General features: G+C 36.4%; 2 protein-coding genes across 8 annotated transcripts in view; both read right to left on the bottom strand.

Moving 5' to 3' along the window:
* Nucleotides 1–19,349, bottom strand: part of SLC38A9 (solute carrier family 38 member 9) — an 85,852-nt gene that overhangs the window by 58,884 nt on the left and 7,619 nt on the right. For 3 of the 7 annotated variants that reach the window (XR_198900.3, XM_004744646.3, XM_004744645.3), the window contains one exon: nt 11,574–11,723. The exons of 1 other annotated variant lie outside the window; for it this stretch is intronic. Coding sequence is in view for 3 of the 6 variants with exons in the window: in XM_004744646.3 (XP_004744703.1) it covers nt 11,574–11,680 (107 nt within the window). In the remaining 3 variants the exon portion in view is untranslated. Of the gene's footprint in view, nt 1–9,285; nt 10,080–11,573; nt 11,724–19,349 lie in introns of those variants that run through there. 3 more of the 7 variants (XM_013052331.2, XM_004744649.3, XM_045075321.1) reach the window with 3 other exon arrangements.
* Nucleotides 3,961–4,355, bottom strand: LOC123390754 (small nuclear ribonucleoprotein G-like). The gene has a single exon (XM_045075322.1). It carries the CDS (start codon nt 4,338–4,340, stop codon nt 4,110–4,112), a length of 231 nt encoding a protein of 76 aa, XP_044931257.1. The 5' UTR covers nt 4,341–4,355; the 3' UTR covers nt 3,961–4,109.

Raw genomic sequence — 19,349 nt, 5'->3', positions numbered from 1 at the left:
GATTTTATTTATTTATTTTGAGAGAGTGAGCAAGCATGAGAGGCGGAAGGTCAGAGGGAGAAGCAGAACCCACTCCACCACCCCCCACGCTGAGCAGGGAGCTAGCTGCAAGACTAGATCCTGGGACTCCAAGATCATGACCTGAGCTGAAGGCAGTCAGTCAACCACCCAGGTGCCTGTATTACTTTAGAATCAGGAAAAATGTTAATGAAAAGTTATAGGGATAATTCTTTCAACTTTTCTGTAGGTTTAAAATGTTTAAAATAAAGTGGGGGACGGGGCACCTGGGTGGCTCAGGGGGTTGAGGTCTCTGCCTTCTGCTCGGGTCATGATCCCAGGGTCCTGGGATCGAGCCCCGCATTGGGCTCTCTGCTCAGCAGGGAGCCTGCTTCATCCTCTCTCTCTGCCTGCCTCTCTGCCTACTTGTGATCTCTGCCTGTCAAATAAATAAATAAAATCTTTAAAAAATAAAATAAAATAAAATAAACTGGGGGAGAAATGATGGAGGGAGTAATCAAAGTGTTAAGTACTGTACAAAAGAAGCAGCAACTTGTACAAAAATCAATTTACTGTGTTAATTTAGTGTGTTATCTTCAAACCAATTAACCATTCTTTAAGAGGATAGAATGATTAACTGTGTGATGTGTTACTGCTAAGTCAAATGAGATGAGAACTGATCCATGAAATGACCACTGGTGACTGTGATGTGAGTGCTTTCAGTAGAGTAGTAATGGCAAAGGCCTGTCTGAATTGGGTTCAAGAGAAAAAGTGGATATGGTGAGAATAAATAATCCTTGCAAAGAGTTTTTTGTAAAAAGGAGCCAAAGAAATGGAGTGGTAGCTAACAAGTTAAGTATAAATACTTCAGAAAGCATTAAAAAAGCATAACAAATATAAAAATCACCCATAACCCCACAATGAGTAATCATTAATAACACTTTCCCAACCTCATTCTTTTGGGCAGGAAACATGAGATTCCATTGCATGTTCACCAGAATTGCTAAGATTTTAAAATCTGACAATACCAAGCACTAGGAGGAGGTAGAGTAATGGAAACTCTTACACACTATAGTGGGAACGTAAACTGGTTTAACTCTTATTGAAAAGAGTTTCGCATTATCTAGTTAAGTTGAATATTCACATACATATATCCTAGAAAAGTTCTTACACATGTATGCTAAGACACACATACAATATTTATAAGAACATTAATTGTAAGATCTTCACATTGGAGACAACCCAAATGTCTAACTAGAGTAGAATGTAAATATACGTAAACTTCAGATAGTCATAGAATAAAATAGCAGAAAGCATGGGAAAGAAATACTGTTATATACAACTTGGATGGAAATTACACTACTGAACAAAAATTCTAAAATAATATATATAGAATGATCTCATTTACATGAAGCGCACAAAAAGGTAAAACTGAATTCAGTCTTTAGGGATACAGAGACAATAAATAAATAAAAGTAGGGAAACGGTCACATAAACATCTGGAGAGTGGTGAACCTGTAGGGAGGAAGGAGGATGTGTTTGGTAAAGGACATATGAGGAACTTCTGGGGTGCTGCTTTTTCTATACCTTGGTGTTGGCTGCATAGGTGTTGGTTTTACAATTATTTAAAAAAATTGTCCATATGGGGTGCCTGGGTGGCTTACTCAGTCAGCTCAGGTTATGATCTCAGGGTCCTAGGACTGAGCCCCTGGTTCTTGCTCCTTGCTCAGCAGCAAGGCTACTTCTTCCTCTATCTCTGCCCCTCCCCATGCTTGTGGTCTCTCTCAAATAAATAAAATCTTAAAAAAAAATAAAAATGTACATACATGCTATACAGTCTTTTGTACATATATCACGTGATAAAAGACTTTAAAAATATAACTTGAATTAACCCATTCTTTCAAAATTTAGTAAGGAGATGAAAAGGGACCAAAAAAATCTTGTGTATCATACAGAAGTTTACTGGTTATCCTTTGGCAAACTATTAATAAAGATGTGTCAAACTCAAACACAAGTTACCTACTTTTCTATGAAAAGAAAACTGTTTAAAATATGTTAACTCCTCCTGCAATGGCAAGCCGCTATCAAAAGTATGCTATATAGGTACACAGCATGCATTAAAAACCTGAAAGCCTCCACATACTTAACTAGGCTCCACACTGGGCGGGGCTTGAACTCATTATCTGAGATTGAGACTCAAGATGAAATCAAGAGTCAGACACTGAAAGACTGAGTCACCCAGGTGCCCCAAGAAAGTAGCTGCTTTTTAAAAATTCACACTGAGTAGAGAATATTCTGATAATGGATGTTTAGAAATGTTTCCACTGGGGTGCCTGGGTGGCTCAATCGTTAAGCGTCTGCCTTTGGCTCAGGTCATGATCCCACAGTCCTAGGATGGAGCCCCACATTAAGCTCCACACAGAATAGAGCCCTGCATCGGGCTCTCTGCTTGGTGGGAAACCTGTTTCTCCCTCTCCCACTCCACCTGCATGTGTTCCCTCTCCCGCTCTGTCTCTCTTTGTCAAATAAATAAAATCTTTAAAAAAAGAGAGAAATGTTTCCATTGTACATATTATTGCTGAAAATGATGTTTGTCACCAATAAAAACTTCTATCTGCAATTTTACATACATGGATGAAACTTTCTAACATGTAAAAACTTCTGAAGTTGTAAATGGCCTTTGAATGAATCTGTTATTAAACATAAAAATAGTCAAAATAACAACTGTAATAATGAGGCAAATGACAGCACTAGTATCTTGGTATTTATTCCATGTAATACAAACATCAATCAGTATTTTCACTATCTCTAGGTTGATATAAAATAAAACCACCACCATCACTGCATCCTATCTTCCACCTAGAAAAAGCAGATCCAAACGGGACATGATGAGTGACCTCAAAAAAGGAAGATTAGGGGGTCACCTGGGTGGCTCAGTTGGTTAAGCAGCTGCCTTCAGCTCAGGTCATGATCCCAGCGTCCTGGGATCGAGTCCCACATCGGGCTCCTTGCTCCGCAGGGAGCCTGCTTCTCCCTCTGACTCTGCCTTCCACTCTGTCTGCCTATGCTCACTCTCGCTTGCTGTCTCTCTGACAAATAAATAAATAAAATCTTTAAAAAAAAAAAAAAAAAAAAAAAAAAAAAAAAGGAAGATTAGGAATGTGGGAAAAATTTCCAAGATAGTATAGTTCTCCAGCAACTCTTCCTTTTAACCGCCCTATGAAAATGTCAAAATAAATCACAAATTGTCCCAATAAACTTAAGTGCAATAAGTTAAGAATATCATTAACAATATTTTGAAATAAAGGGTATGTCTTAATTATAAATAAAGGGTAGGCTTCAGCCTGAAATGTCTTGCCAATCACTACCCTCCTTCTTACACAAATCCACCAGAAAAATTTCTGGAAAAGAGGGGTGCCTGGGTGGCTCAGATGGTTAAGCGTCTGCCCTCGGCTCAGGCCCTGGTTGCAGGGTCCTGGGATCGAGTCCCACATCTGACTCCTTGCTGAGCAGGGAGCCTGCTTCTCCCTCTCCCACTCCCCCTGCTTGTGTTCCGTCTCTCACTGTCTCTCTCTCTGTCAAATAAATTAAAAATCTTAAAAAAAAAAAAAAGAATTTCTGGAAAAGAAAGAAAATTTCCCATTTTGTAACCTTAAATATTCTCCATTTAAAAAAAAAAAATGAAGAAGAAGAAGAAAAATGCCAGGTCAGCATTTTAACTAAAATTTCCTTTCCTTTTAACTTCATGCCCCTGATGCAGGCCTAAAGTCCTCTGGCAAGGTCATCCAAGGATTTTAACTGCTATAAACTCTAGGGATAGAGACTGAAGCCAGAATGATATACAAGGGGAAAGTACCAGGTTTCAAGGAGAAGTAAAAAGTTTTATAGTAAAAATTGTGCTTCAGAATCACTGAAATGCCCCCCAAATATATATTGTAAGCATTTTCTCATATTAAGAATTCATTTTTTTTTTGGCTATTATAAAAGTTTATTTAACAAAAAAGCTCAATATGAAAATGCACACGATCTGATTTTTATATCGTAGTAAAACAGGTACTATGGAGAGGGGACATGTGGAAGCAGTTGATTCTTCTGATGAACATATCCATTGTTTATACTCGTTCTAAGGCTTCTAACATGATGATACTATTTCCTCGTATTACCACCATTCCAATATTGTTCTGTTGCCCACTAGTTGCCATCTCCACACATTCATCTATCACAAGATTCATAAATGGATTGAACCCCCGCAATATTCCTTGAATATGTCTGCCACCATTTAATTTCAATGATAATTTCTTGTCCATAAATTTTTTCAACTCGGGTGGGTGAGCTTTGCTCATGGTGTCTACTCAGCGAGCTCAAAGATGCCTCCAAACGGCAAGAATTCCTTTTTTAAAAAGATTTTATTTATTCATTTTTAGAGAGAGGGAGAGAGTGAGGGGAGGGACAGAGGGGGAGGGAAAGGGACAGGCAGACTCTGTGCTGAGCTCAGAGCCTGATGCAGGGTTTGATCTCACGATCCTGAGATCATGACCTGAGTTCAGGGGAAGGCTAGAGACTGTTTTATTGTCCAAAGGACCATTTTGATTGGAACAATTATTATGAGAACAGTTTTATTAGAAGCAGTTGTGGGAGTAGAGTGAAATTAAGGTGAGTAGGCTTTACTTTCTAGCTTTTCCAGAAACAAGGCAAAAGGTATCCCTAGGAGTCACAGAGTCACAGTGGTAGGAACCATATATCTGAGTCCCTAAAACTCATTTTTAAAGATTAAGGATGTTAGATTATGTCAGGATAGGACAAATCCAGTCTATGGCATGTTTTATTGGATCATGGCCAAGTCCATGTAATTTTGTATTCTATGGCTATTCTCACTGCAAAATGGTGAAGTTTAATTCATAGGACCACAAAGCCTAAAATATTTACTATCTGACCCTTTACAGAAAAAACTTTGCTAACTCCTGCCAAACATTGAAAATCTCCTTAGTGACTCAGAAGTGGAGATAAGGACTTCTATTCCCCTTCCTGGTGGGCAGAGGGGATAAGCAGGAAGGAGGCCTCATGCCTTTGTCACATCTATGTCAGGGAGCATCTGAATAGGTCTTTCCTTTAGAAGTGCTTGTAACCAGGTGTTAGTAAACTTCAACCAGTTTAATCCTTTAGAAGATCTACCACATATTTGTAAGACTATGTATTACAAATAAAACAAAATTCAAAGGAAAGAAATTCAACTTCAGTCCAAAAAAACTACCACAACAAATATCCTTACTCAGAGCAGTGCCTGCACAGAAAGCCCCAAAACACCTAGCCATCAGGACTACAAATGGCTAGATTGTATTTCTGGTTGGGCTTAGCCAGACCCTACAGCATAGTTACTCACAGGAAGATAATTCCACAGGATTCTTGGTAATGCTAGCTCAGGATGTGATAAACCAGTATTTTTCCTAGTGAAAAATGAGTACTGAGTTAAAAATAAAATCAAAATATTTATAACTGTTCATCATAGTGCTCCCTTTTTCTCAGCGTGTGTCTATCTCCTTCCCTGGAGGTAAGGGCTGTGTTTGAGCACTTCTTGCACACTACAAATGCTTAGTGAATGTTTGCTGACAAAAGTAAAAATATAAGAAAAAAGGATAGGAGGCGGCAAGTGGAGAGGGAGTGAAAGAGGCAGAGAGAGGAGGCAGGCAGGGAGATAGCTAGGGAGTAACAGGGAGAAGTAAAGAATTACACTGAATGAGCAGTACCTTAAATTGTATCTACTATGTGACCTCACCAAAAAAAAATCATAGAAAAGAGGGACAAGATGAAATGTACCAAAATATTTCAACAATGTTTACCTCTATGTGATGGAATTTATTTCCTTTGCTTCTGTTGTCAGAAACTTCCTTATACCCACCTACTAAAAAAGCTCCACCAAGTAGAGAAAAAAACATGATTTGTAACATTCCACAGAAACACAGGTGATTTAAATAATGCTTTTAAGAAAATGAGTTTTTATTTTGCATATACTGCTTTTACCCTAAATTATAAGACTACTATATTTTCTTTTTTGTTTTTAAGATTTTATTTATTTGAGAGAGAGAGAACGAATGCACACGAGCAAGGGAGGGGCAGAGGGAGAAGCAGAGTCCCCACAAAGTAGAAAGCCCAATGTAGGGCTCAATCCCAGGACCCTAGGACCATGACCGAAGCAGAAGGTAGATGCTTAACTGACTAAACCACCCAGGTGTTCCTGAATGCTGTATTTTCTGAATAACTTGGTTCTCATTATAGAAGTAGTAGACCATCTATACTGAAGATAATATGTAAGTTATAGAGGAAAATGAAAATAATCCATTAGAAAAAAATCATTTCAGATTTTGATGCATTACCAAATGCACACAGACGCACACATATGCATGTAAGCATCTAGCAAAAAAGGGTTCCACTGTGGAAAAGTAACATGGGGATGGAAACGGGGAGAAGAATGAGAAAAGTAGACAGAAGAGGGAAGAGAATAGAAGAAAAATAAGGAAGAGATGGAGGGTATAGAAGTAGCGCTGCATCAGCAAGTGGACCATCCTTGTCACTGATATATTGTCAAGATCCTTGTCCCATCTACTTAACATGGATGGCACATTCTCAAAATATAATTTATGCAGCTCTGTAAATCAGCATCCCTGGGAAAACTACTTTTCTATCTCTTGTTATACATCTCCATAATCCCTAACTATGGAACTACCAAGCTTCAGTAACCGCTTCCAATTATTACTATTGGCCCCAGATCTACCCTTACAAATTAATAAACTCCTCACTTTGCTTTGTTATTCCTGCTCTCTCCCAGGACCACAAGTATCCAAAAGAGTCAATTCAGGCTGCTATTCAGGGGTAGTATTATTGCCAAACGAAACAGAAAGAGGCCATCTGACATTACGTGCAGACTAGTAGAGATTCTAAAAAAACGAGGGGCCATGACACAGTGTGTTTGAAGGTACCAGGAATGCTGCTTATTTTCAATATCTACCTCTGTCCCACTGACTTACCAGAGTTCTTGCAATGTTGTCACTTACCAAAACAAAACAAAAACCCCTAACTTTTAGGTCAGGCTTTTACATTTCTAGGATTCTCCATATTAAAATGCAAATAGCTATGGAAAGGTAATAGACTAGGTCTCTGACACATAAGACTGTTTTCCATCAAAACACCAAATAGACAACAGATCCCAAAAGAATAGGACAGATAAGAACTGTGTTGAGTGAAATAAGTCAAGCAGAGAGAGCCAATTATCATAAGGTTTTACTTATTTGTGGAGCATAACAAATAACATGGAGAACATGGGGAGATGGAGAGGAGAAAAGAGTTGAGGGAAATTGGAAGGGGAGGTGAACCATGAGAGACTATGGACACTGAAAAACAACCTGAGGGTTTTGAAGGGGTGGGGGGGTGTGAGGTTGGGGGAACCAGGTGGTGGGTATTGGGGAGGGCACGTATTGCATGGAGCACTGGGTGTGGTACAAAAACAATGAACACTGTTACGCTTTAAAGAAATTAAAAAACAAAACAAAACAAAACAAAAACAGTTGATGAGAGAAAAAAAAAAGAACTAGTGAAAAAGGGGGGACAAAAAGTATGATTTACCAAGCACTGCCTAAGAGGAAACTGCTGGGTCAATTATTGCCCTGGTGGAACACTAGGATACAAGAAAGCCCTATACCCTAGGAAAAATGAAAAAGGAAATGTTGATAGAAGAAAACTGAAAAAGGGGAGCTCAAAAACAAAATAACCACTTCATAATCTGGTTTTAGACTGGCTGGAATGTTCAACTCTCAAGGGGCATAATCCCAGAGCAGCATCACAGTATGAAGCAATTCTGAATACCAGCTATATCTTTGGTTACCAGAAAGTCTGGGAAAAGCAGGAAGACAATATCTTGGACCAGTGATTGCCAATGGAATCTATCACATACAACACAGGAGATTTCTAAACCTTTCTGTCCCTCCACGCACATACCTAACTCCACCCCAAGCCAGGTGAAAAACTGAGAGGGAGAAGAGGTGTGTAGAGAGAAGTATACACATATGCTTTGCAGAAGTTCCTCAAAAGATCCAAATGGTTATGACATGTATTCCTACTCTACAGTGACAAGCTTCATCCTCCATGAGTCTAATTAGACCCCATTTCCACCAATGTCATAAGCAGATCCAGCACACTATCAGCTCAAAGGAGTGCTTAAAATTGTTACATTTGAACTGATAGATATTTTGATTGCCACCTAGTGGAAGAGAGAAAATTAATCACAAGCTAAACTGAGGAAAAGCAAATTAAAATATCAAATGTTGTTCTCTATTTTCTGATGGCCAAACACAGTTTCCCCAAGTGTGGTTACATGAGAGATGATTTTTAGGTAGCACAAAGACCAACGCTATTTTAACTACTTGATATTTATCATAATGCATATTAGAATAATGATGAAACTCATCATTTCATAAACGTATGAAGATGCAGCTAAAAGCCTCATTTTAAGAAGTAAACAGATTTTAAAATATATCTACATAATAATACTACACAAGTAATATTATTACCAAAGCTTTATGGTAACTCCAAAATGATCTGTGTTAGAAATAGTTGTCTAAGCTGGTTCTTCTTTTTCTTCTTCTTCTTTTTTTTAAGATTATTTATTTATTTATTTGACAGAGAGAGAGAGAGAGATCACAAGTAGGCAGAGAGCCAGGCAGAGAGAGAGAGGGAAGCAGGCTCCCTGCTGAGCAGAGAGCCCAATGCGGGACTCGATCCCAGGACCCGGAGATCATGACCTGGGCCAAAGGCAGAGGCTTAACCTACTGAGCCACCCAGGAGCCCCTAAGCTGGTTCTTCTAATGGAAAATAACTTCCCTCACTGTGTCTGAGGGTTTTTTTAATGCATATAAAGTGAAGTAACCCATATTTTAATAGAACTAACAATGTTTTTAGGTACTTCTTTTTTTTTTTTCATCAAATAATAGTTCCTGTTTTCTTAAGCAGAAATTATTTCACAAGCAAATTAGCATTCAATACTGCAAAGTGTCTATAAATATTTGCCTTCTTTTTTCTTTTTTTTAAATAAGATTTTATTTATTTATTTGACAGAAAGAGAGAGATAGATCACAAGCAGGCAGAGAGGCAGGGGGAAGCAGGCTCCCCGATTAGCAAAGAGCCCGATGTGGGGCTTGATCTCAGGACCCTGAGATCATGACCTGAGCCGAGGGCAGAGGCTTAACCCACTGAGCCACCCAGGTACCCCAATATTTGCCTTCCTTAAAACATGCTTACCCAGGTAGTGATCTCATGATTTTCAATAGTTGATCCCTTCTCATTTTGACAAGTTTCATTATAGAAAATATATTTCCATTTAATCTACCTGGTTAAACAGATTCTCAGGGAACTGTCCAAACTCCTGCCAATTGGAATGCACTTTAATGACCTATATTCTATTGTCACAGTGGTCAATTATTTATCATAGAATTTAGATGTTTCAAGAAAATCCTGAGTATTCAATCAGCATTCATAAGTTTTTGTATTCACTTGATGTTGGAATACACAAGTGAAAATTTTAAGATTCATTTCATTATCTTCTGTGGTGGCCACTATGTAAATGACAACGATACATTTCTTTATGACAAATTTCACATTGCCATCTCTAGCTTCAATCCTCTTTTATCTCTTGGACTGGAACCTACTGCCTCTGTTAACAAGATTAAGATTCTGTGGCCAAGGAACTCTTAGGGTAGTTGAATCGTTGGGTATTTACCCAACAGCATCTGTACTCAAGCACTGTTTCTCTCTGAGGAGGCAACCACTCTTAAAATTTACTACTTATTCTTCCAGAATCATTTATACATATTGTAGCATACACAGTTTTAGAATTTATTTTTACCCAAATGATGGTACACTACACTGTTCTGGACTTTTTCTGATTTAACAAAACAAGTTGAAGATTTGTTTCTTTTTGATATGTAATAAAGCCACTTCCTTCGTTTTAAAGGGTGAAAAATATTCCATTATATCAATGTGCCAAAATTTATTTATCTAGTCCTCTAAGAAAAGACATTCTGGTTGTTTTAAATCTTAGACTATTTAAAAAAAAATACTGCATTAAATAACCTTGTACATATATTATTTGATATTGTGAGTTAATGCTTAGAAGTGAAACTGCTGGGCCATACAAACTTTGGAATTGACTGCTGGCACTTTTGGGGGTTGAGGGAGACATTAAATTTATGAACTAAAATTTAAAGAGCATTAAGACTGTATTTTAGAGTCCTTCCACTGACTGCAAAATATGCCTTTTCATTATATGTCATATTTTACCAATTCTTATATGTTTTTAAAATATGGACATATCTCATAATCCAGAACATCTCTTAATCACTATCAGCCAGGTGGTTGTCATAAATGTAATTATTCCTGGTGGTATGACAGTTAATTGTAAATGACTGGTATATTGTAAATTATAGGTAAATTATAAATAACTGGTCATTTCAGTCATCAAACCATTTAAGGACCATTTGAGAAGAAATATGAACCATACTATTGTGACACCTTCTGGTAAGATCAGGAAAGTACAAGCATCCAAACTAAAGAAAGTGCCAGTGATTTGAAAGAAAATTCTCTTAACAAGTACTACATTATTACATTCTTAATGATACAAAGGACAACAGGGGGAAACAAAAAACAATTTTGATGACACCAAGTTAGAAAACGGATTGCAAAGGATCATGTTCTAAATGTGAAGTATCAGTAAGTAATATCTTAACTGAAATATTTTGTTTTCATTTTTATAATTGCATAAGAGATATACGATAAAATACCAAATAAGCTCAAGGGTTCTTTGAGTAAATTAAAAAAAAAATCTCTAAGTCCTAAGAGATTACTTCATAGGTGTACTGGTAGCAGTTTATCTTTGTGTTAAATTACAAAAAGAAAGAACAGTTCAACTCACAGTCAGTCAGCTTCTCATATATGGAAAAACACTCTAAATCTTATTTTGATGTTTCTCTCATGTAGATTTTGCACACTGTTAGGCTACTCTTACTTTTTCTTTTCTCCCATTACACCTTATTACTGGAATACTACTTATTTTTGTTTATTTTATGGACAGCCACTTTACTGAATTCTCTATTTATAATTTCTTAGTGGATTCTTTCAGGTTTTCTAGGTATGCAATGAAATAAATTTTAAACTCAAATTATCTTAAACTATTTGCTGATATTTAAGCACTGTGAAGGTTAGGATTATGTATTAATTCTACTGTTTTATCCCCCGTACCTAGTATATTACCTTGCAGAAAGCAGGTAATCAATATATATTTGTTAAATGAATTATATAAATGCATCTTACTTTGTAAAATTTAATCCAACCCCTTCTACAACACAAATGGTGAGCTTAAATATAAAAGATTAAAGTGTATTCATATTTTTTCCCTTCCACATACAAACATATAGATGCTGTTAAGTAACTGGATATTTTATATTCAAAGCTATATGTATTTGGCTACATAGTTCTAGTCTAATAATTAAAAACTCTAGTTATGAAATAAATGTTTTATTTTAATCACTTACCTTTTGGATCTTAGATTTGATGAATCAAACTGGATATTCATAGGTCCAGGATTTATTATTTCATGATTGACCTCTGGGATGAGAAGATGCCTAGAATCACTATCCATATCTGCCACTTTTCTTAGCCTCTAAACACTGATGAAGTCAGTCCTATATAAATAAGAAAGGATAAAAACTATAAAACTTAATTAAAATTATTTTATTACTAACAAGTAATACATTTGCATGCATAAGATATTGGAAAAATATAGGAGTTTGCTAATGATATCTTAATGAGGTATATGCCTGAAATCTTTTATCAGAAATTAGCTAAGCTGAATTGGAGTTACTGTTTATTTTTCAGCTTTCTAAAAAATAAGTGGGGCAATTGCCCCAATCTGTTTCTAGTAATAAAACAGATTAGACTATTGGGGCGCCTGGTGGCTCAGTGAGTTAAAGCCTCTGCCTTCGGCTCAGGTCATGATCCCAGGGTGCTGGCATCGAGCCCCGCATCGGGCTCTCTGCTCAGCCAGAAGCCTGCTTCCTCCCCTCTCTCTGCCTGCCTCTTTGCCTGCTTGTGATCTCTGTCTGTCAAATAAATAAATAAAATCTTAAAAAAAAAAAAACAGATTAGGCTATTTGGACCTATTTTCCTGTAGAAAACAACTATAAAAATATTGGATAAAATACAGAAAACATCTTTTGAAAAGCATCAAAAATAATGATGGTAATCAGGCGATTAGTAGGTACAGTTAAGGAACCTAGTGAAGTAAACAGCTCGAGAAACTGCTTCTGCCCACAGAGTATTTGTTGTACCAGGAGAAAATGGGACTGAGGTTTTCAAGGCCTTGTGAAGTACTAGGAAAATAGCAGATAAAACCTGGGATTCACCCAAAGTAAGGAATGATGTAGTAAGAAATCATGCCCTTTCCCTTCTCCCAGTAACAGAGTAGAGAGTACAAAGATCTTTACCATTGCACTGGGGATTAACAAGCAGTAGAAGTGACTCACTCCCTCACAAGGGAACTACAAACAAGATTTCTTGACCATGCCCATAGGCAGCGTGTGTGTGCACACATGTGCTTGCAGGCATGCATCTGTGGAGGAGGAAGTATTCCATACCACAAACTGTGCTTCATGTGGATTTGCAGAAGGTCAAAGAATACTTAAAGCCAGGAATTTAACTTAAGGTTAATTTGCTTGGTAGGACTTCTAGGTAACTGCTAGAAACAAACAAATATAAATCTTTTCTGTGAGGACACACCTTGTTCCTATGCCTCAAAGAAGACCTGCTAACAATCTTCCAAGGACACTGAATAGTACACAGTAAAAAATAATCTAGCATGCAAAGAAATAAAATGCTTCTAGTGAGAACCAGGAGAAACATGAGCAGAAATAGATTCATAAAGACTTCAACTATAGGAATTATCAAAATAATACTAGAAAACAATTATGCTTCCCATCTTTAAATAAAAAACAAAGTGGATATACACACAATGGAATACTATTCAGCCAAAAAAATAAATCTTGCCATCTGCAGACATGGTTGGATCTAGAGAGGGTAATACTAAGCAAAGTAAGCCAGTCAGAGAAAGACCAATCTATATGGTATCATTCACAGATACAATTTGGGAACAAAACAGCAAACAAAAGAGACAAACCAAACAACAATTTCTTAACTATAGAAAACAAACAGATGGTTACTAGAGGGGAGGCTTGTGGGGTGGATGGGTGAAATAGATGATGGGGATCAAGGAGTGTGTTTATCTTAATGGGCACTGAGTAATATATGGAACTGCTGAATCACTATATCGTACATTGAAACTAATACAACACTGAATGTTAACTATACTGAAATTAAAACAAAAAAAATAAAACAAAAAAAAAAGAAAATTTTAAGCACAATGTACTTAAAGAAGCTAAATTCATAGAAGCTAAATTGAAGAGGGTTTCGGGGCTCAGTTGGTTAAGTGTCTGCCTTTGGCTCAGGTCGTGATCTGGGGGTCCTCTAGGATTGAGCCCCACATCAGGCTCCTTGCTCAGCAGGAAGCCTGCTTCTCCCTCTCCTTCTGCTTTTGCTCCCCACTTGTGAACGTTCTCTCTCTCTCTCTCAAATAAATAAATAAATAAAATCTTAAACAAAAAAGAGGTTTTTTTCCTTCTATTGTCAACTTGTTATTAAGAATTTTTGATTTGGGGAGGCTGGGTGGCTCAGTCAGTTAAGCATCTGCCTTCAGCTCAGGCCATGATTCTGGGATCCTGGGACTGAGCCCTACGTCAGGCTCCCTGCTCAGCAAGGAGTCTATTTGTCCCTCTCCCTCTGCCCCTCCCCACTGCTCATGCTCTCTTTCTCTCTCTCTTTCTCAAATAAATAAATATTAAAAAAAAATTTTTTTTTTGACTTAATGGTGTGTTGGGTAGTTCAGTTGATTAAGTGACCAACTCTTGATTTGGACCGAGGTCATGACCTCAGGATCCTGGGATTGAGCCCTGCATCAGGGCTCTCAGCAGGGAGTCTACTTGAGGATTCTTTCTCCCTCTGCCCCCCCCCCCCACAGCTCACATGGTTCTCTTACTCTCTCTCAAAAATAAATAAATAAATCCTTAAAAAAGATTTTATAAGATTAATTACATTAATATCTCACTTTGCATATAAAAGCTCATTCTACCAGCTTAGTTTACAACCTCAAATCCAATTCCCAGTACACACTGCAATAAATGTATTCTGTAAAACAAAGTGGATTACCAAAAAGTAACCCAGCATGTTTGACAAGAACCAGAATGAATTTTAACCCCCTCCAATAATAAAACAGCCAAAATTTTAAATGTGATGGATGGGTTTTAAAGTTCAAAACTGATGAACTAGAATGTATAGTTATATTCTAAAATAGATAGAATATATAAAATACATAATAAATATGTATTTAGTTATATTATAAAATATATACATTCTATATATAGATATATAGAATAATACTAGAAACTATCTAGAACAGCAGAGAAAGAGAAAAAAAGTAAATGTGGAAACAAAGTTAAGAGACATGGGAGATAGAAAAAGAAGGCCTAACATGCATGTAATTGGAGAACCATAGACAGGAGATAGCAGAGGTAACATGTGGAGAGAGTGGCTGAGAATTTTCCACAATTCATAAAAGATAACAATCTACAAATTCAAGAAGTTTAATTAATTCCAACCAGAATTAATAATATTATCATAGAGTAGGGCGCCTGGGTGGCTCAGTGGGTTAGGCCGCTGCCTTCGGCTCAGGTCATGATCTCAGAGTCCTGGGATCGAGTCCCGCATCAGGCTCTCTGCTCAGCAGAGAGCCTGCTTCCCTCTCTCTCTCTCTGCCTGCCTCTCCATCTACTTGTGATTTCTCTCTGTCAAATAAATAAATAAAATCTTTAAAAAAAATAATATTATCATAGAGTAGAAAAAAGGAATTAAAATTCCAGACCAAAGGGAAAAAAAGTCAAGTGAAGGTCTTGGAATTAGTGTTCTAAGGTCCTTATATTGTCCAGATTAACATTATGTTTGAAACAATGCATGTTATGATTTTAAAGGTAACTATTAACATAACAGAAAATAGTATGTAACTTTAAATTATTATAGTAGAGTAGGAAAAGGAGAAAAACATTAAAAAGGGAGGAAAAATAGAAAGCATAAAATAGTAAGATCCTTCCATTCTTTCTTAAAACCATGCTATCTTTCCCATCACTATAAAAAAAGTGCTCATTAGATTACTAATGACCAAGAGCCAATTGTTGTTATTTTTCAGTATTTAATTTACTCGCTCCATCAGAAATAAGTGTCATATATATATTTCCTTCTTAATAAACTAGATTCACTAGGGCTCCAAGTTTTCTCTATACCTTACTGGTCTCTCCTCTTTTGTCTCATTTACTGTTTACTTCTTGTGTCCCAGAATTCTTAAAATTGTAGTCTCAAGGTTCAGTGTTGGTTCCCTTCTCTATCTACCCTCAATTTGTGGATAATATTTTCTAATCTCATGGTTTTAGTAACACACCTGCATTGTATAATACAGCAGCCACCAGTCACCCATACATATATATATATATATATATATATATATATATATAGATTAAAATTAAATTTAAAAAAAATTCAGCACCTGGGTCACACTAACCACATTTGAAGTGCTCAGTAGCCATACGTGCCTACTGGTTACCATATTGCACAGTGTAAAAATAAAACATTTTCATCATAACAGAAAGTTCTATTGATCTAGACAATGACAACTTCCACAGTAACATTTCTAGCCAACATTTCTCTCCTGGATTTAACATTCGCATATCCAACTGCCTACTTAACATCTTTTTTTTTTTTTTTTAAGATTTTGTTTATTTATTTAGAGACAGCATGCAAACAGGGGGAGAGGGAGAGAGAGTGAGAGAATCCTAGGCAAAGTCCCTGCTGAGTTCAGAGCCCAATGTGGAGCTTGATCTCATGATCCTGAGATCATGACCTGAGGCGAAATCAAGAGTTGGATGCTCAACCAACTAAGCTACCCAGGTGCTCCCATCTTTTTTAAATTAATATAACTGACATAAAACATTGCATTAGTTTTAGATGAACAATATAATTATTTGATATACATATATATTCTTCTTAACATTTTTATTTGGATATAACAGGCAACCAACATATCAAAACTGAGCTTTTAATTTTTTCCCAAAAAAGGTATCCTACTGATTGTTTTCCTGATTTCAGTTGCTGGCATCACCATCCTTCTAGTTATTAAGGCCAAAATCCTCAGAGGTATTCATGACTTCTTTTTCTCAGTGTACATTCAATCCATTAGGAAAATAGTCTTGGCTTTCTCTTCAAGTATATCCTGGGTCTGGAAACCACCATTTGTTATCAAGAGTTCTACAACAGTTTTCTATTTATTTATTTATTTATTTATTCATTCATTCATTCATTTATTCATTCATTTATTTATTTATTTGACAGACAGAGATTGCAAGTAGTCAGAGAGGCAGGCAGAGAGAGAGGGGGAAGCAGGCTCCCCGCTGAGCTGAGAGCCCGATGCGGGGCTTGATCTCAGGACCCTGATACCATGACCTGAGCTGAAGGCAGAGGCTTAACCCACTGAGTCACCCAGGCGCCCCTCTATGATAGTTTTCTGATGGAGTTCCCTGCTTCTACCCTTATGCCCTTACTGTCTACTCTGTACACAGCAGGTAGAGTTGTAGAGAGGTATAGAGAAGGATTTGATCTCACCCAATTGGTTTTTATCTCGGGGGGAAGTGCTATTCGACCCAGTGGGTAGACTAGGGATGTTGTTAAATATCCTACAATGAACAAAACAGCCTCCTACAACAAAGAATTATTTAGTCCAAAATGTCAATAGTTCTGAAGTTGAGAAACCCTGCTCTACGCAGGTAAAGTAAGAGGTTATGAAAGGAACAGGCAGGGGAGGATCTTAAATGGTGATGGCAATATTGCATTTTTCAACTTGATTCTGCTTATATGGCCATTTACTTTATTATTATATATTTGTTTTATGCACTTAAAAAAAAAGATTTTATTTATTTATTTGACAGAGAGAGAGCGCAAGTAGAGTGGCAGACAGAGGGAGAGGGAGAAGCAGGCTCTCTGCTGAGCAGGAAGACCAATGCGGGACTTGATCCCAGAATGACCTGAGCAGAAGGCAGCCGCTTAACCAACTGACCCATCCAGGTGTCCCTTTATGCACTTTTCTAAATGGATGTTGTATTTCAGAAAAAAGCAGACACACACAAGAAAAGCAAACTCCATAAAGTGAAATAAATAGGTTTTAACATTTAAGGCAAGTGCTTTACCTTTATTCTTCAACTCTAAGTTACTATGACTATCCTCATTTTATAAATAAGTATACAAGGTACAGAGAAGTTAATCTCTTTGTAATCAAACTGATTACAAAGTTCGTAAGGGGGAGAGTTAGAATTCAAACCCAGGCAGTCTAAGCTCAAAGCCTGTATTCTTTGCCATTATGCTGTGCTTCTTTCCTGTTCTTTGCCCTTTGTCTCTCTTATTTTTCACCTTCTGTTTCTTATTGCCAGACTACTTAAAACAAGTATAGTTATATTGGTGCTGTATTTGTTTAACGGAGTCTTAAGTCTGCTGTTGGTATTTTTTTAAAAATAGCATTTAGAACACAGTAGAAAATACTTTGAGTCAGCAATGCTTACCTGCCACTCACTACTTATGTAATTGAAGATTAAACACTTAACCTTCATGAATCTGTTTTCCCAACTGTGAAACTGAAACAATAGCATCCACCCCACTGGTGTGGTTGAAAATTAAATGAAATGATGCATGTTATACTTAGTACTTTGTAACAGGAAAACAAATGTTCAAACCCACTATTATTCCTCTCAGAAAACAAATGAAAAGATTTGTTGTTGGTTTGTTTATTTTTTTAAACATATGCAGCCTCTTGAGATTAACCTCTTCAAGTGAAAAATTCTGCAGTAATGAGGTAGGCAAAAGTCAAAATGCCACTATTAAGTGACATAGATGTTGGTAACACATTCTATCTCCAGAATATGTACGTTTTCTTTCCTCAGTCATTCCTTTCCATTTCCCTCTTCTGTTTTCCAGCCCAGCATTTAAGCCAAAGGTCTCATTAACTTTTTAGTCTCACTAGAGACAAATAATGTTAAAGAAGTACCTTATGTAATAGTGGTTTTTCAAAAAAAGTGAAATCAAAATCCTACCATCTCCAGTCCTGAAGGGCTTTATTTCTGTGTCATTCTATAGAGCACACAAGCAAAACTGATTATCTATTTTAAGATGAGACAACTAAAATACTGAGTAATGGCAAACCCTGAACAATATATTCATTCAACAACTTCTCACCAAGCCTCTACAATGTACTGAAGTACTGAGAAAAAAATATTTTTTTAACTTATGGTTCCCAATCTTAATAAACTTAAAAAACATTATTATTTAAGAAGCCTAGAAGTCAGGTAACTTGTTCTAAATCACTTAAATAATAAAACCTAGTAGGATGTTAATTACCAATTTTGATTTTCAGTTCATCATTTTACTTTTAATTAAAGTGTACACCAATTGCTAGTCCTAGCTCCTAAATTAACTTTCCAATAGAGCAGTACAAAATTTATTTTTTTATGGTAAAAAGTTTACTCAACTGTTTAAAACACAGATTCACAAAATGCATTGTATGTATTTAGATTGAAGCATCAGAAATGATCCTGAATAAAAAGCATACATTATTCAAAGGTAATTGTTATTAATCTTTCATTAAGATGGAAGAAACTGAGGCAAGGTTAAGTAATTTCACAAAAATAGAGTTAGTTGAGAAACAGAAACACAAACTTGATCTTTCAGTTCCTTCCTCCTTCTACATAATAAAACTAATTAATAATTCAGTTGACTTGTTTGGTCTTAAATTTTAAACTGAAAAGCAGTATGTTTCAAGATTATTTGAACCACTAATTATAAAACTAGTATTGATATTCCTATTAAACTTCCTTAATTTAAAACTGTCAATGACTACTTAACCTGAAAAAATTGCTTCCTGGGTATAAAGAGTGAAAATATTCTATATAAAATACCAACAAAAAATACATTTTAAATTAAGGTGGACATAGCACAGGAATTAAAAACTTAGAAAAAAAGATATTGTAAAGAAGTTATTCTGTGTATTGGTTTGATAAGATTTCAAATCTACTTGTTTACAACCTAAGTGAATAATTTTAACCTGTTTATGACAAAGCCAAAAAAAAAAAAAAAAAGTTGTTTTAGAAGTAAAGTTGTTTAAAAAAAAA

This window comes from Mustela putorius, unplaced genomic scaffold (assembly GCF_011764305.1).
Source record: "Mustela putorius furo isolate JIRA1106 unplaced genomic scaffold, ASM1176430v1.1 tig00000145_pilon_pilon_pilon, whole genome shotgun sequence".
Lineage (NCBI taxonomy): Eukaryota > Metazoa > Chordata > Mammalia > Carnivora > Mustelidae > Mustela > Mustela putorius.
The sequence above is the reverse complement of the archived record's forward strand: the minus strand, read 5'-3'. Positions and strand labels throughout refer to the sequence as shown.